This window comes from Jaculus jaculus, chromosome 1, assembly GCF_020740685.1.
Source record: "Jaculus jaculus isolate mJacJac1 chromosome 1, mJacJac1.mat.Y.cur, whole genome shotgun sequence".
In the NCBI taxonomy this organism is placed as follows: Eukaryota; Metazoa; Chordata; class Mammalia; order Rodentia; family Dipodidae; genus Jaculus; species Jaculus jaculus.
The window spans coordinates 50,315,551-50,341,310 of NC_059102.1; the positions used below are offsets into that span (position 1 = coordinate 50,315,551).

At 37.4% G+C, this 25,760-nt stretch overlaps 1 protein-coding gene across 2 annotated transcripts in view; it reads left to right on the forward strand.

The window, feature by feature from the left end:
* The window catches only part of Prkg1 (protein kinase cGMP-dependent 1), a 1,244,729-nt gene that overhangs the window by 1,010,865 nt on the left and 208,104 nt on the right, over window positions 1–25,760 (forward strand). For both annotated transcript variants that reach the window (XM_004653190.2, XM_004653189.2), the window contains exon 6: window positions 21,433–21,510. In XM_004653190.2, coding sequence (XP_004653247.1) covers window positions 21,433–21,510 — 78 coding nt within the window. The remainder of the gene's footprint in view (window positions 1–21,432; window positions 21,511–25,760) is intronic.

Genomic DNA, 25,760 nt, shown 5'->3' on the forward strand with positions numbered 1-25,760 from the left:
CACTGTGATGAATGGTACCATCAAAGCATGAGCCAAAATGAATCCTTCATCCCTTGTCAGGTATTTGATCACAGCAATGAGAAAAGTAGCTAATACAGGTGGCTAATATTCTTATTGCAGTATTGTGTTTATAACTATAAAAGAAAAGTTGTATTAGACATAGTTCAACAGGTAAACAGAACTTTTAAAAACAACTTTTATATATTTGAGAGAGGGAGGGAGAGAGAGAAAGAGAATAGACAGGCCAGAGCCTCTAGCCACTAAAAAAAAAGAAAAAAAGAAAAAAACACTCCAGATGCACACAGCACTATGTGCACCTGGCTTATGTGGGTTCTGGAGAGTCAAACATGGGTCCTTAAACTTTGCAGGCAAGTGCCTTAACCGCTAAGCCATCTCTCCAGCCCCAAAGAAGATTTTTTCCAAGACTATTTCAATAGTGAAAAAAGAACAGTCAATTCTACTTTTGAAAAGGTGGTTAGGTTATTAACTATAGAGTGAAGTAATAGGGAAAAAAATTGACTGTGGGGTTTCTGTGTGTGTGTGTGTGTGTGTGTGTCTCATTAGGTTAGGCTCTGTGTGTTTCCTAACTGGCATTTAGGAAAATCAGGATCTACTCACTTACAGAGAGACAAGGAGGTGGGGTATTCTTCCTCATAATTATATTTCATGGAGATGGATCCTAGGTCCTTGGGCAATATTCATGTGTTATAACACTGGCCAGGAGAGGATTTATTTTTCTAAAATTATGTAGAAAGGGGAGGGTAGGAGTAGCCACTGAAATGTAGGCAGACTGAGATGAGCATGAAAGCTGTCTTCATGAACATACCATGTGGTCTGTACCCTTGAGCTGTCATTTGTGAGGGAGGCAAATTCAGACTCCACAGAAATAGTTTATTTGGGAGAAAGAATAAGAACTGCTTTAGCTAAAAGAGTTAGCCATGGGTTCACTGATGGGTGGTTCTTTTCTTTGGTTTGCTCAAAGTTGCTTCTTGGGATTAGAGGTCTTCCTTAGGACTAACACTTTTGGACTTGAAGAATATCTCTTGATTCCAAGGCAACATAAAATCCTCTGAAATGAATAACTTCAGAGGTGGTTCTGCCCTGTTTATCTGGGATTTGTTTTTCAGAGCCTCTGGATATCAGACTCCCCATGAAGCAAAGATTGGAGATGGGAGGAAAATCAGTGTCTTGTAGAGTCTTAATACACTGTATTTACCAGTTGAAATGTATTTTTAAATAGCACATTTTATTTGTGGATTGCTTGACTTTTCTTTACTTCAGTTTCTGAGTGGTTTATATTTTTACTTTCTATAAAATTGGTTTAATAATAAAATTCGCTCTTCAAAATTATTATGAGCTTTTATATATATTCAATATATATTATATACTATATTATATCAATTCTATAATATATTATAGAATATATATATATTCAATATTAGACTGCTTGGTTTATGGTAAAAGCTTTCTACTATTTCTAACTATTTTCTACTGTTATTATTTCTTGGTATTTCTCATCTGTCTCTTCACTAGATTTAATCTCCTTCAAAAACAGTTGCTGAGCCTTTTCATCACTGAATCCTGAGTGCTCAGTAGGGTGTATCATAATTATTTGCTGGATGAGTCACAAACTTATGAGCAATGCTACAAGTCCCAGAACATATTTTATAGCTAGAAACCTTTGAGTAAGGCTGCTCATCAGGGTCATATGCAGATCCTCAACTGGCCATCAAGAGAGGACAGAGGGGGGACAGGCAATCCAGTGTTAACTACAGGCTTATGATAGGAGGCATAGTGCCAGAAGCTTGTGAATTATAAAGGCGGCCTTGTATGGTATGCTATTTTGGACTTTAGTCTCTGGTTGAAGCTACAGGTGGATTTTAGACATAGCTTCCATAGCCTAGAGGTGTTAATTTTGAGACATTATATCACTAAATTGCCTAGGCTGGTTCTAAACTCACTTGATAGCAACCTAACCTTGAACTCACAATCCTTCTACTTCAGCCTCTTGACTACGAATACGTTAAGATGATTGCGAGACAACTAGCTAAGTTTGATGCGTTCAACCTGAATGTATATGAGTGTTACTTCTGGAAACCTGGTTAAACAAAAAATGTCTACATAGAGTGAAAATGACTGAAAGCATGTGGTAACCAGTTAGCCCCAAAGCCTAAGAAGCTAGACAAGAGATTGAGCTCATTGGTAGAGGACTTACCTAGGATATGTAAACTCTTCTGGGTTTAATCCTAAACCTCATACAAAAAAGAAGTTGGGAGTTGGCAATGGGAATTTATACCCAGGCCAAATAGACTGCAATTAAGTTTTTATATCACTGCATTTAAAGTTCTTTATGACTTTTACTCTTCTAGTCTTCAGAAATCTTAGGTCTCATACGCACATTCTACTAATTCACTATATCCATTTAGAGGATAAAACTCTATTCATCTCAGTGCCTTTGCCATGTAGATTGGTATGTATTTCTCTCATGTACTATATGAAAATTTAAGACAGTAAGCAACTCTTTTGTGAGTCTTTTCTTTCTTAGAACTCATCCTCTGGAGTCATACCATATCTGAAAATATTATTCTACTATCATTTTTTCAGTGTGTCCCTTGGTATATAACTTCTGTATGGTCCTTACCTAACTTTACTTTGGGCTATTTGTAATTATGTGCCTGTATCAACTGGATCCCAGCTGCATTGTTCTAAAACATATATTTTATTTTTACCTGAAGGTGTGTTTGTTTCAGCAGATTATAAGTGAATCTAATGAACATAGTGTCCGTAACTTTGGAATACTGGTGCAATAGAAGGTCACTGTGATGGGTAAAGTGTTCTTAGACATTAGCGGCAATATTAAACCTGATCTCAATGTTTGAAGAAAATACAGGATGTCATCTGCCTCTCTTGAAGAATGGCATGCAATAAAACTCCAGGCTGAACCATTAACAATGTGCAAAGGAACCCACTATTCACAAGAATAGGGTTTTGAACCAATTCTACATGCCATTGAGAGCCAGACACTTTAGGAGCCTGTCAAAAAGTGTGCTGTGACCCAAGGTGGTGTCTCTGCTTTGCTATTGGTGTTAATAGGCTGGCTAGAAGTATGTATCCCTGCTTATTATTTCCTGCTCTTTCTAGTGAAATCAGAAGGTCAGGACGTCATTACTCCAAAATAGAAAAATCATTTCATTCTTTGTTACCAGCACAGTCTGTCTTTCTTAACTAAGATTTAAGTGTCTGCTAATGGATTTCCTTTCATTATAGACTGATTTGATCTTCTGTGGACTTAGAACTATGCTTTATGTCAGCCTCCCATACAACATAAAGGTGCTATTAGAGAAGAATCGGATAGAAAAGCTTCTGTATAAACCCCTTCAGAGAAAGCATATCAGAATATGTAACAGAAGAATACCCCTATTTCAAGTAAATAGGAAAAAAGAAGAAAATTACAAGAATCTCACAGCCCCTGTTCTTTATTGCCAAGAAAGTCCTTTATGAGCCCCTACTCCCCCTAGATTGGTACTTCAATATTGAGGTTCTTAGCTCTGAGTGACACTGAAATCATGTGGGGAAAAAGCAGTACTTGGACCTAGCTCTGGGAACTCTTTAAACATTGGGACTCTTAGCCCCTCCCCCAGCGATGTGGATGAACTGCCAAAGCCAGAAGTGTGTGGCTGTCCTAGTTGTGTGTCCCACTCCAGGATATTAGAAAGAGTGACCTGGCTACCTGCTGGACACAGGCACAAGTGTCTCTCAAGTCTGCACTGTGAGACATCATTGCACTTCAAGCCTGCTCTCTCCAGTAGATTTACTTCCATGTGCTGAGCCATAATTGTCTCTGAGAGTTCCCTGCATTCTTTGAACTGGTTGCTAGGGACATAGGTTGGTTGGTGCTCTGATTTGATTGACAAATCTGTGTCATATAAAATTTTCTTTATTCATTTTTGTAAAAATTTTATTTATTTACTTATTTATCTTCCAGGAGAGAGAAAGAAAAAAAAAAATGAATGGGCACATCAGGGCCTCTTGCCACTGCAAGTGAACTCCAAATGCATGTGCTATTTTGTGTGCCTGGCTTTATATATATATATATTCATATACACACACATGCTCATGCAAGATTAAAAATAAAGGTAAATGAGCTTAATAGTAAAAATGCATTTTTATTATAAATGCATTTTAACCAGAGTAGCTAAAACAGGGAAAGGAATTACATGGAATTTTTCCTCAGATAAATCTGGAATGTATGAAACATACATCATTTTATAATGATGCAAACCATATTATATATTATGATCTTATAGCCTTCATTTAGTTCTTTTTTTAAAAAAAATATTTATTTTCAAGCAGAGATACAGAAAGAGAGAGAGAGAAAATACATATGAGTGTGCCAGGGCCTGTAGCCACTGCAAAGGAACTCCAGATGCATGTGCCACTTTGTGAACCTTGATTACATGGGTACTGTGGAATTGAACTCAGGTTTTTAGGCTTTGGGCATAAGCACCTTAACCACTGAGCCATATCTCCAACCCTGTTTAGTTCTTTATATGTGTTTTTAACCATAAGATGTCTCTTAGCTATATAATGTGGTCTTTCTCTCAGACTCATTATTTGGTCTCAAACAAAAATGTTGCAAATTAACCACAATATCACTGATTCCCATAAAATTAAGTCAGGAAATAAAGTGAAATTAAAAGAAAAAAAAAAAAACAAAACACTAGCTCCTGGGGAGAGTTATTTGAAACCTTTTACATGAGAATCTCTCCACTAAATAATTAAATGAGTATCCATTTTTGGATGTGCATAAACTCTTAACATGTGCCATCTATGAGAGAGATCTCTGCATTCCATCTGAAGCTTTCAGGGAATGAAATAATCCAGGTGTGTGCTTAGCACTGTGGCTGCCACATAATCAGTATGTGCAGGTGTTACAAAGAGCTGAGTACTTTTAGTTTAATCCTTCATCAGAGAAATGAAGACAGTAATGAAGTTTTTTATGAACTAACCTAAGGGCTTAGATAATGATTCATGCTTGTGTGGTTTTAGAATGTATTTATATAATTTTTGTAAGTTACAAAGTATTTGTTAACAAGACTAACTTGCTATTGATTTCACCAAATTGAATGCAAGTCCTTGTCAAGAATATTTGTGGCCAGGCGTGGTGGCGCACATCTTTAATCCCAGCACTTGGGAGGCAGAGGTAGGAGGATTGCCATGAGTTTAAGGCCACCTGAGACTACATAGTGAATTCCAGGTCAGCCTGGACTAGTGTGAGACCTTACCTCAAAAAACCAAAATAATAATAATAATAATAATAATAATAATAATAATAATAATAATAATATTTGTGATTTATCAACCACACATTTTGTCTGCAATCCTAGTACTTAACAGGCTGAGGCAGGATAAATGCCAGGAGTTGCAGGCCAGCCTGGGCTACAAAGTGAGATTCTCTCTCAAAAAAAAAAAAGAAATTGTTTTTGAAAAGTGCTACAAGTTAAGAAGTACTTTAATGCAAATTCCTTTTAACTCAATTTGACAAATATTTGTTGAACCTTTGCTAGTTATAAGGCATTGTGGTTGGGGAGGTTGGAGTTGGAGAATAGAATTATGTGGATTCTAATCTCATTTAGGTATAAGACAGGTATGCAAATAATGACAAATAATGAAAAACGGGGTGAGAGAAGCTATATTTGTGATGCAAAAGTATGCTATATTTCTTTAAAAAAATAATCCATTTTTTCCCTTGTTGGAAATAGGAAAATAAGCTTGCAGAAATACACCCTCAATCCCTGTGGTCTCACTTAAATGCATATAATTTAGACACTAGGGCTTCCACAATAACCATGTTCATAACACCAGATGAACAGTACATATCCAGAAAAAGATTTTGGCTTTTCTTTTCAGTAGTGGGTTTATGTACAGACAGCATGACACAGCCTGTAGGGGTAGAGTAGGCTAAAGGAAACAGTATAGAATGCAGGTTGCCAGCAGTAATAATGGGCACCAAGAGAGCATTGCCTTGTTGAATTTTAAGAAACTTAGGTTTTTGCTTCAACCTGGTAGGAAAAGAGATCAAGTCATACCTACATCCAGCATCTATAGTCTGCTTTTTATTGTAATGTACTAGAGTCCCTTGAGACTTAGTTATAAAGTGAAATGTCAGCCTACTACTTACTGTCTGGTATGTATGGTTGTCATTAGGATATGTAACTGTCATGTACACATAAGAAGATAATTTAAGAGTGGATAAGTTCATTCTAGAATGATAAAGTATACCTAGTGACAACAATCTACTTCTCTCTGGTAAACAGAAAGTCCATAATATTGCTCATATAATTGCTCTTTTCTATAACCTTTCCTTTCTATGTTCCACTGCCAGATTTTGCTACAGTCCTGGCCTCTCCTGTCCCCTTTTCTCTTTCTTTCTTTCTTTCTTTCTTTCTTTCTTTCTTTCTTTCTTTCTTTCTTTCTCTCTCTCTCTCTCTCTCTCTCTCTCTCTCTCTCTCTCTCTCTCTCTCTCTCTCTCTTTCTTTCTTTCTTTCTTTCTTTCTTCCCTTCTTTCCATTCCATCTAGACATCCATAGCCAGAATCTCTGGCCTTGGAAACAGCTTTTCTGCTTCTGTGCATATTTAAGTTCTTTATGTCCTTTTAGATCAAACATTATAATTAACATCTCTGTGTGGTGTTCATACTGAATTGAGAAACCTTATGAAGGTGTTTGTCTGGCCATGTTTGCAGATGGGAGCAGCTGCAGGTTGGAAAGAATGTTTCCAAGGCTTCCTTTCAAGGCTGTGCACAATTATTACCCTATTGAAAAACATGATTCCCATTACACAACAGTTTTTTCCCTAGACAAGACTACTACCCAAGCTCATTGCAAGGCCATTAAACCTCCCAGGATCTCTGAGAGTATTCATAACCCTATGCCAACCGTAACACTTCCTGTATGTTTAGTGTCCTTAAAGTAATAGATACTTGATATTTTCTGTGTCACATTTGATATTAGTTCCAATAAGTATACCCATTTCATATTCTGAAGGAAATTTTTGTGTCCTATTTTGTTTGTTTTGTTGGGATATTTTTTGACAATTCTCACACATATTGTATTTTAATCATATTCATTGATGGTTGCTTGGTTTTTAGATAAGGCCTTGCTATGTAGCCTTGGTTGGGTTGAGTAGACTTGAACTCATAGCAATTCTCTTGCTTCACCCTCTTGAGCACTGAGATTTCAGGCACCATACTTGGCTCCTAATTTTGTATTTTCATTTTTTGAGACAGGATCTCACTATGTAAGAGCTAAGGCTAGCCTCAAGTATAGTCATGGGTAGCCTGGAACTTTTAACCCTGCTGCCTTAGCTCCTACTGGTGTTTACCACCACACCTGGCTCATTGCCTCTTAAGTTTGAGAAGCACTCCATCTCACTCAATGCAGTGGTTCTGTGGCATATTGTGAATTAAAGTAGGAAGATGCAAGGTCATTCATGACTCTATAATCTCAGCTATGAACAGACCCCTCTCAAGCCACTCTAGACAGAAACAAAATATCCCCATTGTGAGAGCTGGCAGGTGCCTAATTTCTAGGATCTACAAAGAACTCAAAAACTTAAACAATAAAAACTCAAACAACCCACTCACAAAATGGGGCAAAAAACTGGACAGACAGTTCTCAGAGAAGGAAATACAAATGGGAAACACATACTTAAGAAAATGTTCAAAACGTCTAATCATCAGGGAAATGCAAACTAAAACAACAATGAGATTCTACCTTACCCCAGTAAGGATAGCAAACATTTAAAAAAATCTAATGACTTCAAATGCTGGCAAGGTTTTGGAGAAATAGGAACCCTCATTCCCACATTGGTGGGAATGTAAGATGGTACAATCACTATGGAAATCAATATGGAGACTCCTGAAGAGGTTGACTATAGAGTTGCCAACAGACCCAGTTATGCCCTTACTGGGCATTTACCCTAAAAGCTCCACACCTCATTTCAGAGAGATTTGCTCAACCATGCTTATAGCTGCTCAATTCATAATAGCTAAGAGCTGGACTCAACCCAGATGTCCACCATTAGACCAATGGATAACTAATGTGGTATGTGTCTGTATGACAGAATTCTACACAGCAGTAAGGGAAAATGACGCAATGAAATTTGAAGAGTAAGATACTCTTTCCTCACCTAATGGAATCTAAATTCTCTTGACTTTTCCTTCTTTATTGTCCTCAGTTACCAAAAATGTTATTGAAACTATATTGTCTTTGTCAAAGGGAAAAGTGAGGTGTTTAATTTCTAAAAAAATAAAGGGTTGAATAAATTTTATATATTTTTTGACTGTGATAGGGTTCATGAAAAGATTAATCTCACTTTTTCTCTGTGTACTGTATTTATTTTGGTAGAAACTTCAGTATGTATTTATATTTCTGATGGTAAGGCTGAAACACTAAATTGCATGCCTCCCTGTGACATCTCATAATCTGTCAGGGCAAACAATTTCCAAGTTCCGCCAACGCTAATTGCCTTTATAGATCAAATTGTTAAATTTGAGTTATAGTTTAATTATGCGAGAGGAGAATGCTTGCTAGTCTACTCTATAAACAGCTTTATTCTGTTGTGAAATGAATAGGACTGATAAGAATGGTTCCTTTTATAGTTTCCACATTTTGTGAGCCCTCCTCTTGATGTCTCTCTGAATCATTTTCTTATGTGGAAATACTCACATTAAAAATCTCTGAAACAGAAACCAGGAGATTGAAAACCCATTTACAGAATCCTGTCACTGAAGAGCTCAACTAAACATCAAACAAAATTCAAGCAATTTTGGAATTTCAGCTTTGAATTTTCCTCTCCTTTGTGTGATATTCGGGGTGAAGATTCAGCTAGTCCAGGAAGCCACTGTGGGGGTCAACAGCTGTCTTTGAGTCGTAAATTCTAAATGTATTCAAAGATTTAAAGAGTAATGTGGTGATCTCATTCCTAAAGAACTCAAGAATGTTTGCATTTGGGAAAGACAAAAGCTTCTAAAGTTTTTCATGCACAGAAAATAAAGTATTTAGATATGCAAAAATATGAAAATTCATATGATCTTCTTTTGTCAGGAAAATAGGTAGAGGGTAGAAGGGATTAAACTAGAGAACCTGATAAGAAAACAAAGGCAAGAGCCTTGGAAAAGTATCATTTACTGAAATGTAAATTATAGTTCCTTTCAAAGAAGGGTCAGTACTTTCAACCCATACACAACTTAAAAACGTGAAATTATTAAAGGAAAAGAAAATCTCTAAAATAGTCACTTTTACTATTGACAACAACTACACAAGGTGATATGATATAGAAGTCAAGATACCTCACTGCTCTGTTTCACATAAGTATTCATATATATATACGCAAAACTTTTGTGGTTTATGCTTATTCCTAATTTATGTGATTCACACAATATTTTCTAGTCCATTTAATAAAAGACGCTATCTGCAGCCAAATAAATAGATGCCATGATACCTTTAGAGAGGTGACATGAGCAAGGATATTGAAGCACACTCTCAAATGTAATTATGGCTTGGTATGGTCCAACAGACACTCTGGCAAAGAATTCTTGTTTACCATTGTAACAATCCTACCAATTCCTTTTAGCAGATGCATCTGGGCCCATTGCAAGAACTCTTTACCTATGTGAACCCCAAGCCTGAGAAGCACCATGTAGCAATTCTGCATCTCATCCAGCCTGGGTGGTTTATTATTCCAGAAGCTAAGTAATACATGGCTGTTCTAGTTTATACTTACACAGTCCTAGCACTTCTTGTCCTGGGAACTTTCAGACTTAATCCCTTTCAGGAGCATAAGAGCTTTCAAAAATCAGCTCTAGCACTTCGTTAAGGCAAAGTTGAAGTGTTTATTCTTTTATTTTCAATTTTTACTAACACTTTCCATGATTATAAAAAATATCCATGGTAATACCCTCACTCTTCCCCCCACCCTGCTTTCCCCTTTGAAATTCCATTCTCCATCATATCCCCTCCCCATCTCAATCATTCTACTTCCATATATACAATGCCAACCTATTAAGTACCCTCCTCCCTTCCTTTCTCTTCCCTTTATATCTCCTTTTTAACTTACTGGCCTCTGCTGCTGAGTTTTTTCCTTCTCACACAGAAGCCAAATAATCTGTAGCTAGGATCCACATATGAGGGAGAGCATGTGGCACTTGGCTTTCTGGGCCTGGGTTACCTCACTTAGTATAATCCTTTCCAGATCCATCTGTTTTTCTGCAAATTTTGTAACTTCATTTTTCTTTACTGCTGAGTAGAACTCCATTGTATAAATGTGCCATATCTTCATTATCCACTCAACAGTTGAGGGGCATCTAGGCTTGTTCCATTTCCCAGCATTACAAATTGAGCAGCAATAAACATGGTTGAGCACATACTTCTAAGGAAATGAGATGAGTCTTTAGGACATATGCCTAGGAGTGCTAGAGTTGGGTCATATGGTAGATCAATCTTTAGCTGTTTTAGGAGCCTCCACACTGATTTCCACAATGGCTGGACCAGACTGCATTCCCATCAACAGTGTAGAAAGGTCCTTCTTGTACCTCATCCCCGCCAACATTTAGGATCATTTGTTTTCATGATGATAGCAAATCTGACAGGAGTGAGATGGAATCTCAATGTAGTTTTAATCCTCATTTCCCTATGACTAGTGATGTAGAACATTTTTTTAGATGCTTATATGTCATTCGTATTTCTTCCTTTGAGAATTCTCTATTTAGCTCCATGGCCCGTTTTTTGATTGGCTTGTTTGATTTTTTATTATTTAACTTTTTAAGTTCTTTCTATATCCTAAATATTAATCCTCTATCAGATATATAGCTGGCAAAGGTTTTTTCCCATTCTGTAGGTTGCCTCTTTGCTTTATTTAGTGTCATTTGCAGTGCAAAATCTTTGTAATTTCATGAGGTCCCAGTGTTTAATCTGCGGTTTTATTCCCTGAGCAACTGGGGTTGTATTCAGAAAGCCTTTGCCAAGACCAGTATGTTGAAGGGTTTCCCCTACTTTTTCTTCTAGCATTTTGAGAGTTTCCAGTCTGATGTTAAGGTCTTTAATCCATTTGGACATAATTCTTGTGCATGGAGAGATAGAAGGATCTATTTTGATCCTTCTACAGATACATATCCAGTTTTCCCAACACCATTTGCTGAAGAGGCTGTCTTTTCTCCAATGAGTATTTTGGGCATTTTTATTGAATATCAGGTAGCTATAGCTACCTGGACCTACATCTGGGTCCTCTATTCTGTTCCATTGATCTACATGTCTGTTTTTGTGCCAGTACCATGCTGTTTTTGTTACTATGGCTCTGTAGTATAGGTTAAAATCAGGTATGGTGATACCACCAGTCTCATTTTCGTTGCTCACTATTATTTTAGATATTCATGGTTTTCTGTGATTCCAAATGAATTTTTGGATTGTTTTGTCTATTTCCATGAAGAATGTCTTTGGAATTTTGACAGGGATTGCATTAAATGTGTAGATTGCTTTAGGTAAGATTGCCATTTTCACAATATTGATTCTTCCAATCCAGGATCGAGGGATGTTTTTCTACTTCCTAGTGTCTTCTGCAATTTCTCACTTGAGTGTTTTAAAGTTCACATTGCAGAGATTCTTTATTTCCTTGGTTAGGTTTATTCGAAGGTACTTTATTTATTTTTTTTGATGTAATTGTGAATGGGAGTGATTCTCTGATTTCATCCTCTGTGTATTTCTTATTAGCATATATGAAGGCTACTGCTTTCTGTGTATTTATTTTGTATCCTGCTATGTGTCTGTAGGTTTTTATCATCTCTAACAGTTTGGTAGTAGAGTTTTTAAGGTCCTTTATATATACAATCATGTCATCTGCAAATAATGATAACTTGATCTCTTCCTTTCCAATTTATATCCCTTTTATGTGTGTCTCTTGCCTTATTGCTATGGCTAAGACTTCAGAACTATATTAAATAAAAGTGAGGACAGTGGACACCCTTGTCTTGTTCTTAATTTTAGTTGAAAAGTTTCCAGTTTTTCCCCATTTAGTAATATGTTGGCTGTAGGCTTGTCATAAATAGCCTTTATTATATTGAGATATGTTCCTTCTATTCCCAGTCTCTGTAGGACTTTTATCATGAAGGGATGTTGGATTTTGTCAAATGCTTTCTCTTCGTCTAATGAGAGGATCATGTGATTTTTGTCCTTCAACCCATTTATGTGATATATTACATTTATAGATTTTCATATATTGAACCATCCCTGCATCTCTGGGATAAAGCCTACTTGGTCAGGGTGAATGATCTTTCTGATATATTCTTGTATTCTGTTTGCCAATATTTTGTTGAGAATTTTTGCAACTATGTTCATGAGGGAGATTGGTCTGTAATTTTCATTTTTTTATTTTTTCTATCTTTGCCTGGTTTTGGTATCAGGGTGATGCTGGTCTCATAGAAGGAGTTTGGTAGAATTCCTTCTTTTTCTATTTCATGGAAAAGCTTAAGAAGCAATGGTGTTAGCTCTTCCATGAAGGTCTGGTAAAATTCAGCAGTCAATCCATCTGGGTCTGGGCTTTTTAGTTGGGAGATTATTGATAAATCTTTGCATCTCCATGCTTGTTATAGTTCTATTTAAGTGATTAAACTCATCTTGATTTAATTTAGGTAGGTCATATAATTCAAGGAACTCATCCATTTCTTTCAGATTTTCATACTTTGTGGAGTATATGCTTTCAGAGTATGTCCCTATGATTTTTTCAATTTCTCTGAAATCTGTTGTGATGTTACCTTTTTCATCTCTAATTTTATTAATTTGTGTTTCTTCTCTCTTTCTTTTGATCAGATTTGCTAAGGGTTTATCAATCTTGTTTGTCCTTTCAAAGAACCAACTCTTTGTTTCATTAAGTCTTTGGATTGTTTTTTTTAATTTCCATTTCTATATTTCTGCCCTAATCTTTATTATTTCTTCCAATCTACTGATTTTTGGTTTGCCTTGTTCTTTTTCCAAGGCTTTAAGGTGAAGCATTAGGTCATATACTTGCAACCTTTCTAATTTCTTTCTTTTTTTTTTTTTTTTTAATTATTTTATTTATTTGAGAGCAACAGACACAGAGAGAAAGACAGATAGAAGGAGAGAGAGAATGGGCACGCCAGGGCTTCCAGCCTCTGCAAACGAACTCCAGATGCGTGCGCCCCCTTGTGCATCTGGCTAACGTGGGACCTGGGGAACCAAGCCTCGAACCGGGGTCCTTAGGCTTCACAGGCAAGCGCTTAACCGCTAAGCCATCTCTCCAGCCCCCTTTCTAATTTCTTAATATAGGCACTTAAAGCTATAAATTTACCTCTTAGAACTGCCTTCATTGTGTCCCAGAGATTTTGGTATGTTGTGTTCTCATTATCGTTTAACTCTATACATTTTTTGATTTCCTTCTTCATTTCTTCATTGACCCATTCATCATTTAGTAGTGTATTGTTTAGTTTCCATGATTTTGTGTATGCTCTATAGCCTTTCTTACTATTGATTTGTAGTTTGATTCTATTGTGGTCAGATAGAATGCAAGGAATTATTTCAATTTTCCTGTATTTGTTAAGATTTGCTTTGTGTCCTAATATATGGTCTATTTTAGAGAATGTTTCATGTGCTGCTGAAAAGAATGTATATTCTGCAGCATTTGGATGAAATGTCCTGTGTATATCTGTTAGGTCCATTCCTTCTATGACCTCAATTAGTCCAGATGCCTCTCTGTTTATTTTTTCCCTGGATGACCTGTCAATTAATGAGAATGAGGTGTTCAAGTCACCCACTACCACTGTGTTTGGTGTTATCTGTGACCTTAGTTCTAATAGTGTTTGATGAATTTGGGTGCCCCTATGTTAGGTGCTTATATGTTTAGGATTGTAATGTCCTCCTGTTGGAATGTTCCCTTAATCAATATAAAGTGACCTTACTTATCGTTTTTGACTAACGTTGGACTGAAATTTACCTTGTCAGATATTAGGATAGCAATTCCTGCTAGCTTTCTAGGCCCATTTCCTTGAAACACCATTTTCCAACCTTTCACCAGAAGATAACGTCCATCCTTTGTAGAAAGATGAGTTTTTTGGAGACAACAAATAGTAGGATCCTGCTTTTTAACCCAGTCTGCAAATCTGTGTCTTTTTGATGGGTCATTGAGGCCATTGATATTGAGTGATATTATTGAAAGGTGTGTATTTATGTTTGCCATTTTTTTGTGGTTATGCTTCTACCTTTGCTCTCTTGTGTTAATTAGTATTTGAGTATTGCTTGTTTTTTTCAGGTTCCTTATATGTGTGCTTTTCCTTCTCTTAGGCATGGAAGATTCTTTCCTGTATTTTCCTTAGAGCTGGTTTTGTCCTCAAATACTCCTTTAGCCTGCTTTTGTCATGGAATGTCCTTATTTCTCCATCTATTTAAATGGATAGATTTGCAGGATAAAGTAACCATGGTTGAGAGTTGTTATCTTTCAGAATTTGGAATACATCACTCCATGCCCTCTGGCTTTTAAAGTTTATGTTGAGTAATCTACTGTAATCCTGATGGGTTTGCCTTTGTAGGTAACGATTGATTTTTCTCTCTGACTGCTTTCAATATTTTTTCTTTGGATTGTGTGTTTGGTAGTTTGATTATAATATGGTGAGGAGAGGTTCTTTCCTGTTTTTGTCTTGCTGGTGTTCTAAAGGCTTCCTGTGTCTGCATTGGCACCTCTTTCCCAATTTGGGGGAAGTTTTCTTCTCTGAAAAGAGGAGGAGGGCTGGAGAGATGGCTTAGTGCTTAAGCACTTGCCTGTGAAGCCTAAGGACCCCGGTTCAAGGCTCGGTTCCCCAGGTCCCACGTTAGCCAGATGCACAAGGGGACACATGCATCTGGAGTTCGTTTGCAGAGGCTGGAAGCCCTGGCGTGCCCATTCTCTCTGTCCCCCTCTATCTGTCTTTCTCTCTGTGTCTGTTGCTCTCAAATAAATAAATATTTAAAAAAGAAAAGAGGAGGACACCTACTATGCCTTTGGAGTGAGATCCTTCTCCTTCTACAATGCCCTGAATTCTTTTGTTTGATCTTTTCATAGTGTCCCGAATATCTCGAAATTCCCATTAACACTTTTCTATTAGTTTGTTTTTCTCTTTGCTGGACTGTATTAGATCTGCCACCTGGTCTTCTAGCTTAGACACTCTGTACTCTCCTTCATCCATTCTACTGGTGAGATTTTCTACAGACTTTTTTTTATTTCATTAGCTGTGTTCTTCATTGCTAGTAATTCTGACTGGTTTTTCTTTATTTCTATTTCCTTATTTATGTCTTGTATTGCTTTCTTTATTTCATTAGATTGGTGTCCAGCATCTTCTTTGAGTCCTTTGATTTTCTCTCTGATTTCCTCTTTGATTTGTTCTTTGACTTTTTTGAACATATTTAAAATCATTCTTTTGAAATCTTTCTCAGGCATTTCTTCTAACTTGTTCTCACTGGAGGTCATCTCTGATGCATTAATACTTTTTGGTGGATTTATATTGTCTTGATTTTTGGTGTTTCTTGTGCTATAATGTATATATTTTTGCATCTTGGATTAAGTTAATGTTTGGATTTTCTAGTTTGCTAGGTATTCTTAGCTGTATCAATTGATGTGATGTTATATATCTTCAGTGTAGGAGATTAAGATGCTAGGTGTGGCTCTTAACACTCTCAGAGTATCTAGAAAAGTATTCCTAGGGGTTGAGTTTCCCTGCTATGGGAGTATTCAAGCAGGCTGAGTGGAACAAAATACAGGTAGATTCTAAAATTTAACTAAACACTGTACACATTCAATCAAAAGCAGCACCAAGTATTTATACAAGAGTAGGTGTTATAACAACCAGATCCTCTATCAACAAAGAGGTTAAGATTTCTTGTCTGTTGAGGGTTCCAAGTCAGCTTGTGAACAAGTGAGACCCTTCCCTGGAGCAATCCCAGTTATCTTTTTGGATGATTTTGGTCTCAGTCAAGTAGGCTGGCTGTGTTGTTGGACCGCTGTTCTGTTTTCTGGAGCTGGGCACGAGCTTTACCTGTGGGGCAAACCGAGCCTGGCAACTGTGGTCCTGCAGATGGGCACCCCCACTGCTGGAACCACTGTTGCTGCTGCTGAAACTGCTGCTGCTGGGTCCACTGCTGCTGCTGCTGGGCCCACCACTGTTGCTGCTGAAGCCTCTGCTGCTGGGCCCGCTGCTGCCATTGCTGATACCACCACTGCTGGGTCCGCCACTACTGCTGCTATAGCTGCAGCTGCTGGAGCCACTGCCTTCACTGCTGGAGCCACTGGAGCCAGTGCCAGCGCCACTGCTGTTGCTGCCAGAGCCAGAGCTGAGGCTTCCAGGTCCGCTTCCACTTCTGGAGCTGGGGCGCCGCTGTTGGAGCTGCTTCAGCCTGCCTGTATGGGCTCTGGAAGCTCTGGGACTCTCCTACTCTCTGCTGCCATTTTAATTTCTCATGTACCTCACTTTTTAGTAAACGTGTGTATTGTCCTGGGTTTTCTTTGGCTTTTTCTACCCTAGGCTGCTTTGATGTGGTTCCTATGCCGCCATCTTAACTGGAAGTCCTCAAGTGTTTATTCTTAAGGTCAGCCCATACATAGCTGACCAGGCCTGTCAGATATTTTGACAAAGAGAGAGACAGATAGAGGAGTGGGAGAGTATGGGTGCCCACTGCAAGTGAGCTCCACATGCATGCACCATTTTGTGCATATCACTTTACCTGGGTCCTGGGGAATCAAACCCATGTTGTTAGGCTTCACAAGAAAGTGTCTTGACTACTAAGCCATCTCTCCAGATCCTCTTCTCTTTTTAAGTTCTAACTATTTCTGAAATTTAATTTAATATAAGCAAATAGTTGAGTGACAAAGTGAGCTGCACATGACAGGGAAATTCTGGCATTTTATTAACATGATTAGAGAGACTCAGAGAGGCAGCATGCATAATTCTTTCTCCCTCAAGTGCAAGCTAAACACTTCAGGACAGCATGGTCACTATAGTCCTGGTGTTATGACACCATGATTCTATTCTTCCCACATCTGGCCTGCCTTTGGCCTTGCATAGACTATCCTCTGGATCCTTGGGTATTTACAACTTATGCAGGATGGAATATGTTCAGTGGGAGCTTCCATAGTTGAACTAAAATAGTTGATATGATAATTGTGCATACCAAGTTACAGAAATACATGTCTTATAATATTAATAAGGTGATTAGATCACCTCTATGAATTCAGTATCTAGACTTTATCTAGATACTCCTGCCTAATTCTCAACTCACTAAAATGAAGAGATTGGAAATTCAGATTTAGGGCTGTAGAGATGGCTTAGTGGTTAAGTGTTTGCCTGTGAAGCCTAAGGACCCAGGCTTGAGGCTTAAATTAGCCAGATGCACAAGGGGAAGCATGTGTCTGGATTTTGTTTGCAGTGGCTGGAGGCCCTGGCATGCTCATTCTCTCTCTCTGTGTGTCTGCCTCTTTAAGAAATAAATAAATAAGTTCAGATTTATAGAGCTTATTTGCAACTGAGGACAGATAATATTCCAACAGGCTAGTTAATCATGTCTGGAAACATTTTGACTTTCCACAGCTGGACTTAGGGTACTACTGGTGTCCATACAGTAGGTTCCAGGGATGCTGCTAAATGTCCTGTGTCAGAACAGGGGACACAGGACAATTCCCTACAGCAAAGGACTATTTGTCTCAAAATGCCAGTAGTGCTCAGCTTAGGGAACTCTTAACCTTCACATCTTTTAATATCTTACAAATGTGTTTACTTGTTGAATGCAAACAACTATTCTATGGCTAGGAGTGTAGGCTTTTTTTTTTCATAAGATAAGACTTAGTAAAATATTGTGAGATACAAATTGATTCAATAGGTAAAGTAGTCACACCATTGACAGGTATGCTAGTTTTTAAACAAAAAGAGAGGTGAGTGGTAATTCAGATATGCTAAGGATTCCTCAAATTTTGCATTTCTCCCTTAAAACATGCAACTACTTGTGACACTTATAAGTAAGCTGTGTATTCTCTTCTTGTGTTTTTGAGTGGATCATCCTGTTGAATGCCCTGTGGCCTTGTTCTCACCCTTCAGTGAAGCCTGTACTTATTTCTAACACAGCACTGTGCACACTGGGTTGCTGTGTGGTTTTGATTAATTCTGGCTTAGGAATAAGGTCAGATGTAAAATAAATGGGATTAAAATATTTTACCATTATTACAAATAAAGTCTTGGATAGAGGATATCAGCTAGGTATAAGAACCAAACAGACTTCCCAAATGAAACCATATAAGGGGACAAAAGACCTATCATGTCATAGGAGCTGAGGCAGGGCCATGCTTCAAGAGGGTGACTAGCAGAGCCTTCCCCTGGAGAAGCACCAGAGAAGACCGTGCTTCTGTGGCATGCCCCTCCCACAGTGAAGAGATGAGAAGCAGAAATGAGTGCACACAGTTGATTTCTTCAAATCTGTCAATCAGATAAGACATGTTGACTCCTCTAGAGCGGAGTGTGGAAAGGGAAGGAGAGATGTCTGACATTCATTTAAGAGTCCCATTTTCGTTTTTTTTTTTTTAATTTTTTATTTATTTATTTGAGAGAGACAGACACAGAGAGAAAGACAGATAGAGGGAGAGAGAGAGAATGGGCGCGCCAGGGCTTCCAGCCTCTGCAAACGAACTCCAGACGTGTGCGCCCCCTTGTGCATCTGGCTAACGTGGGACCTGGGGAACCGCGCCTCGAACCGGGGTCCTTAGGCTTCACAGGCAAGCGCTTAACCGCTAAGCCATCTCTCCAGCCCAAGAGTCCCATTTTCATGGAAGGAAAGATCAAGAATGAGAAAGAACCTTCTACCACCACTGCTAAAAATTATAATTCCACTTGTTACTTTTAGCTACTACCTGTACTCACTGTAGTGGTTAGTAGCCAGATGTGAGTACTGTAAGTTAAATAAATTAGTATTAAATATGCTTTATAATATTTTAAGGAAGCAAAGTCTTCAAGTAGTGAGTGGTGAATATATTGATATTCACACAATCAAGGAGAGACCTACTGGATGGTGCTATTGTGAAATTCTATCTAGCTCATCTTTACATGCTCAGTGCCTATTAGAAAGCCTGACTCAGAGATATGCAAAAAGTTTTGTTGGGCTGGAGAGATGACTTAGCAGTTATGGCACTTGTCTGTGAAGCCTAAGGACTCATGATTGACTCTACAGGACCCACCTAAGCCAGAAGCACAATATGACACCAGCATACAAGGTCACATGTGCACACAAATGGCACACATGTCTGGAGTTCAATTACAGTGGCTGTGGGCCCTGGCACACCAATTCTCTCTTTCTCTCTCTCTCTCCCCCCCAATAAAAAAATGCTAAAAAGTTTTGTTGTATGAGCACAGAGTGTATATTATTATTATGTTTATAAATCTGTATATTGTTGTAAAGTTTTCCCCATTTTAATGTATCCAGACATGGAAACAAACACAGGCAATTTTGTTAAGTGAAACAAATATGTTGAGTCATATGCATTCTATGTTAGTAACTGCATTCAGAATTACTTATATACATGTGTTTTGTATATGTTCATACGTGTATTTACACATGGAAAATAATCTCTTAAGGTATACACCAATGTACTATCTGGAAGTTGACATTAGGAAAAAGAATTATGAAGGAATTAAGAAAGAATTTAAGGATTAAAAACTTGTGGGACTGGGAAGATGGCTCAGTGTTTAAGAGCACTTGCTGAACATGTAAGAGGGTCTATGATGGTTAAGACCACCTGAGTTTGATAGTTTGATTCCCTGGCATTGACATAAACATCTGTGCTTGGCCACATACATCTATGAGCCCAGTTTCACAGGGTGGAGACTAGAGAATCACTGGAGCTTGATGACAAAAATAAAATCATTTAAAAGCAGTGAAAATAGCCTCTCTGTATTGAATGAGAGACGGACTCCCTCCATCTCCAGGAAACCGGTAGACTAGTACAAAGAGGATACTCATATTTATCTTCTGGCTTCTGCACACAAATCACATGACACACCACCCGTGTGCATGTTCTCTCTCTCTCTCCCTCTCTCTCTCTCTCTCGCTCACACACACACACACACACACACACACACACACACACACTGAAATTTTTGTTTGTTTGTTTTTCAAGGTAGAGTCTTGCTCTAGCTCAGGCTGACCTACAATTCATTCTGTAGTCTCAGGGTGGTCTTGAACTCACAGCAATCCTCCTACCTCAGTCTCCCGAGTGCTGGGGTTAAAGGCGTGCACCACTACACCCAGCTCCTGAAGATTTTTTTAAAGGCTTTGTTACTATGAATTCAAATTGTATTTGTGTGAAAAAATAAAAATATTAAGCACGAGGTTCAGTAATATGTTAACGTTCTAGTTACATAAAGAAAATAAAGGCTATTTTCAATGCCAAGTATTAAAGAAAGGCAATTTGAAGAGAAAATAAAGTGTTAAAGAGTAAGAGAAGCCACAAGCTTAATAGGTATTGTCTGTATTCATTGAAACCTGTTTCCTAAGTAGAATGTAAGCTGATTTTTTTCCCCTTCTCAAGATATGGCTCCCTTGCTAAGCTCAGAGAAGCATAGGGCCAGATGGCAGAGGCTCATTTAACCTCCTGACTCAGCAATACATTTTCCATCACCTCTCCTCACAGAATTCATTCTGCTCATCACAGGAGTAATCTTCACTCTGGGAGTGGACCTAGTGATGATGTCCTCCTCAGGATGCTGGTTATTGACTATGGTAGTTTTTTTTTCTCTGCAGCCTGACCTCGCTCATCATTTGGTAGCTTATACTGGACAGATGCTGGACGAGTATTAAGGACATAAAATTAAGGCTTTCTGTTTAACAGGACCAAATGGAAATTGCTCAAGTAAGGGCATTAAGGCATGAAGTGGAGCCTTGCAAAGTATCCAGAGTCATCTTATTCTCACTAAAAACTACCCATGATTCAAATGAAAATCTTTAGATGTTACAGTGATTTCACACAAAAGGACTATTATTATAAAACTACTAAAACCAAGTGAAAGTGACAAATAATACAGAAAGAACAACTTAATTAACAGTGCTGCTATTTTATTTCATGCTTAGTTGATAGTAGAAAATAAATCTTCATCATACAATTGAAATGAAGAAATTTGTGGATATGAATATAATCACTAACAAAAATGACATTCACAGAAGTTTTGCAAATGAGCATTATGAATGTGATATCTTTGTAATTCTTAGACCATGAAACATTCTAAGTCTGGATAAAATTCCATCAAAATAAATACATCATTTCTGTTGTATTTATTGACTGATGTTTGAAGACTTTGGAATATGCGGATCACACCTTTCTTAATATCTGTTTTCTATTACTGTTTCTATTTTTCAGACCCACTATGAAAATGGGGAATATATTATCAGGCAAGGTGCAAGAGGGGACACCTTTTTCATCATTAGCAAAGGAAAGGTAAGTTTGGGCTGTACAAGACACATGTGCTAAATCTTGGCCTATACGAGTCTCTCCTTCTCTTTTAAATATATTTTGTATTTATATTTTGGGGTGAGAAACAGTTCAAGAGCATAAATAAACTCCAGATTATTGCACCACTTTGTGCATCTGGCTTCACATGGGTACTTGGGAATTTAACCTGGGATGGCAGGCTTTGCAAGCAAATGTCATTAACCCTTGAACCATCTACCCAACCTAGTTTTTTTCTTCTTTTTCTAAGAATAAATCTTCCAAAATATGATGCAGGAGAAAAAGAGAGTGCAACTGTGGAGGTCAGTAAGTGTCCAGATGTCAATAATCGTGACTCTAGATGCCATTAATAAACCTACATAAATAGAAAGAGCTCTGTAATTACAACTATACAATAAACTATTGAAAGTCCATCTAATATTTAGGAAAGTAGCATCATTGTGATGAAAATAGAGCTTTGGAATTAGATTATTTCAGTATAGATTTGCTATAAACTTACTTTTTTTGTTGTTTTGTTTTGTTAGGTTTGGTTTGGTTTTCCTAGGCAGGATTTCACTCTAGCTCAGGCTGACCTGGGAATTCACTATGTAGCATAAGGATGGCCTCAAACTCATGGCGATCCTCCTACCTCTGCCTCCCTAGTGCTGGGATTAAAGGTGTGCACCACCACACCTGGCTTAGACTTACTTATTTTGTCTTTTTAAGCCAATTGCTCAGCATTCTAAGGGCAATGAAGTCATGGGTATATATGCTATACTGTAGCATATATATCTATACTGTAGCATACTGGTGATCCTTCCTAGCACACACATAAAGCTAGATGCAAAGTGGTACATGCATCTGTGACCCCAAGGCACCAGCAACAAAAGGAGGTGGAAATGGAAGAATCCAAAACTCAAGAGCCAATTATTCATATGTACCTCTGCAGTGGCAAGAGCTCTGAACAATGAGAATGACACCTTGAGGTTATCTTCTGATCCCCAAATGCACATCCTGGTCATACACACACTCTCTCTCACACAAACAAATCAGTAGATCAAACATAGTACATAAATGTCTTTCTTGTTATTTCACAAAATAACTAACTCTGGTATCTTATAGCGCATATAGAAATACTCATAGAGCTATAAGTAACATGAAAGATCCTAAGTATTAATTACAGTTTAGGTACTAATTTTGCTGTATTTTTGAACCAAGATTACACATATGTCAATGTTTGTAGAAAAGGCATATCACTTTTAAAAACTTACATTTTTTATGTCTGTTCATTTGATTGATCTCTGAAACCCTGAACTAGAAATGCAAGTTAAGAATGGAAATAATGTAATTACATGTATTAAATAAGTTATGGTTATAATTTTATTGTGCATTGGCTAATATTACCAAATAAAAAATACAAATATGCTTTGGTTTCGATAACATACTGGCAGACATTGTCATTTACTGTCATTAATTAACAAAATCAAAAATCTTTATGGATGAATACTTTGATGATCACAAGGGGATTTTTGTCCTTATAATCTGGATTTATTTTGTCTTCCCTGCATTGTTAATTCCTTGAGGTCATGGAGTGATGTGCTTAACTACTAAGACAGATGTTCTACAGGCCTTTGTGACCTCCAGAATTTCCCAAGAGAAATGGTGGTGTATTACCTATTTTAGCTGAAAACAGGTATATTAGTGAGCTGTTCTATGAGTTCTCTATAATATAAATAGAAGCAGCATGGAAAGTGCACCACAGGAGCCAATAACTTTGACAATACTTTGATGCAATGTTGGGATTCTTAGCAAGAAATAGTGATAATATATTAACATTCCTTCACACACCAAAGTTTGTCGGAGGGAAGGGATGTAAAACCAGCCTTGGATTTTTCCTTATTGACTCAGGTCACAAAAGTTAGCTCCTATGATTATTAATTATGTCAATTAACACATTAATTAAATTAATTCTAATATTGATCCATTACTATGATTATAAAAGCAGAAGGGACATATTCAAGTATATGTAATCATAAAGAAGGATGAGTTGTATACAATAAGTTAAGGTTATCCAGAACATAAGCTATGGACTTGGGATTTTTGAAAACTGTGTGATTTTTTTTTTACATATACCAATATAAATTTATATTTGTTTTTCTTGCATTTGTAACATTAAAAAAAATTTGTTTGTTTATTTATTTATTTGAAAGTGACAGAGAGAGAAAGAAGCAGAGAGAGAGAGAGAGAATGGGCATGCCAGGGCCTCCAGCCCCTGCAAATGAACTCCAGACGCGTGCGCCCCCTTGTGCATCTGGCTAACGTGGGTCCTAGGGAAATTGAGCCTCGAACCCGGGTCCTTAGGCTTCACAGGCAAGCTCTTAACCACTAAGCCATCTCTCCAGCTGATTTGTAACATTTTTAAAGAGTAACCCTGGCAAAAATATTTTCCTTATTATCACGGAAATGATTTTTCTTAGGAAATACTGTAGAAGGACAACAACATCAAGGGCTATAGAGCTACAAATGGATTGCCTGGTTCTGTTCTATTTACCTAGGTGTAAAATAAGATTAAAATATTTTTTTTTCTGTTAAACATGTCTACTCAAGAATAGAAGCACTAGTAAATAAATTGTGAAATACTTGTGCCCCCCCAATGGAAATCTAGAAAGTGATTTTTCTAAGACTCGAGGCAAAATACTTGCAGCTCTGTTTGAAGCAGACATTGCGTTAATTGTCTTCTTTAGTGAGTCCATTTCAGTCTTCTGGAGAAATGGATTTTCAACTGTTGGGGGAAGTGCCAAATACCTCTATAAATATCCCCCATGCTATTACCTCAAGACCCTACCTACCCATAAATAAGGTGAACCAAAATTTAACAGGAGTGGTATATATTTTTTCACTATTCCAATAATAGGTCAAATGCATTTTGATTTTTCTGACTCTTTTCTATATACCTTGTGTGCTACTGTTTATAAAAAACCATGCTTCAGTGCTGGAGAGATGGCTGATCAGTTAAGGTGCTTGCATGTGAAGCAAAAGGACACAGGTTTGATTCCCCAGTACCCACATAAACCAAGGAGGTGCATGCGTCTGGAGTCTCTTTGCAGTGGCTAGAGACCCTGGCACATTCATTCTCCCTCTGTCTCCTTTCTCTATTTCTCTCTCTCCCTCTCTCTCTCTCTCACCTTGCAAATATATTTTTTTTAATTCTAAAAAAGAAACCATGATTCAGAAATTCCTATCTATTATCTTACCCTTAAAAGATCACATGCTTTGCTTCTTAGATAAGCAAGCATTTTAAGTATAGTTAATTGAATTCACATAACACAGCTCCATGTTTTCTCACTAAGTATGGGAATTTTGTTTAAATATTCATGCATGTATTTGTATAATCATAACAGTGAAACGAGAAATATTTCCTTTTGCATCAGCAGCAAGACAGAAATACATACATATGGTCACTACTACAGTGTGGTACTGTTGTAGTAACCAAGAGAAATCTACCTAGAAAGAGAGAAATAATGATTATTTAAATGTCATATAATTTTGGTTTCTTTTGGGTTGTATAGGCAGATATAACATTAAGGTTAATACAAGTTTGTTAGATCATTTTGTACACAGGATGATATAGTAGCCATTAGTCTCATTTTCTATCTGAATTAAAATTAATTTACCTTAAATAAAAGTGAACTTCTCAGTAGCAGTATCCACATTTTTTTCTTCTGTTTTGTTACAAGGCTTCACACTGTAACTAATGTTGGGTTTGAACTTGTACTCCTCCTGCTTCAGCCCCTCAGAGTGCTGGAATTACCCTTTAAAAAAAAAATTTTTTTTTACTATAATTTACATTTGAAACTGAGGCAAGAGGATTGGCATGAGTTCCAAGCCAGCCTAGGCTACATATCAGACACTGTCTCAAAAAAGCAAAATAAGAGCCGGGCGTGGTGGCGCACACCTTTAATCCCAGCACTCGGGAGGCAGAGGTAGGAGGATCGCCATGTGTTCAAGGCCACCTTGAGACTACAGGTCAGCCTGGACCTGAGTGAGGCCCTATCTTGAAAAAACAAAACAAACAAACAAAAAAAAGCAAAATAAGTAGATAAGTAAATAAACTGATAAACTTGAATTACTCAATATAATCTACTATATTTACAGTTTAAAGAAAAAAGTCACATTATGTCAATCAATTAAGTGAAAACATTTGATAAATGAAATAATCTGTCCATAACACTAATTCTCAGATGACTTATACAAAGTAC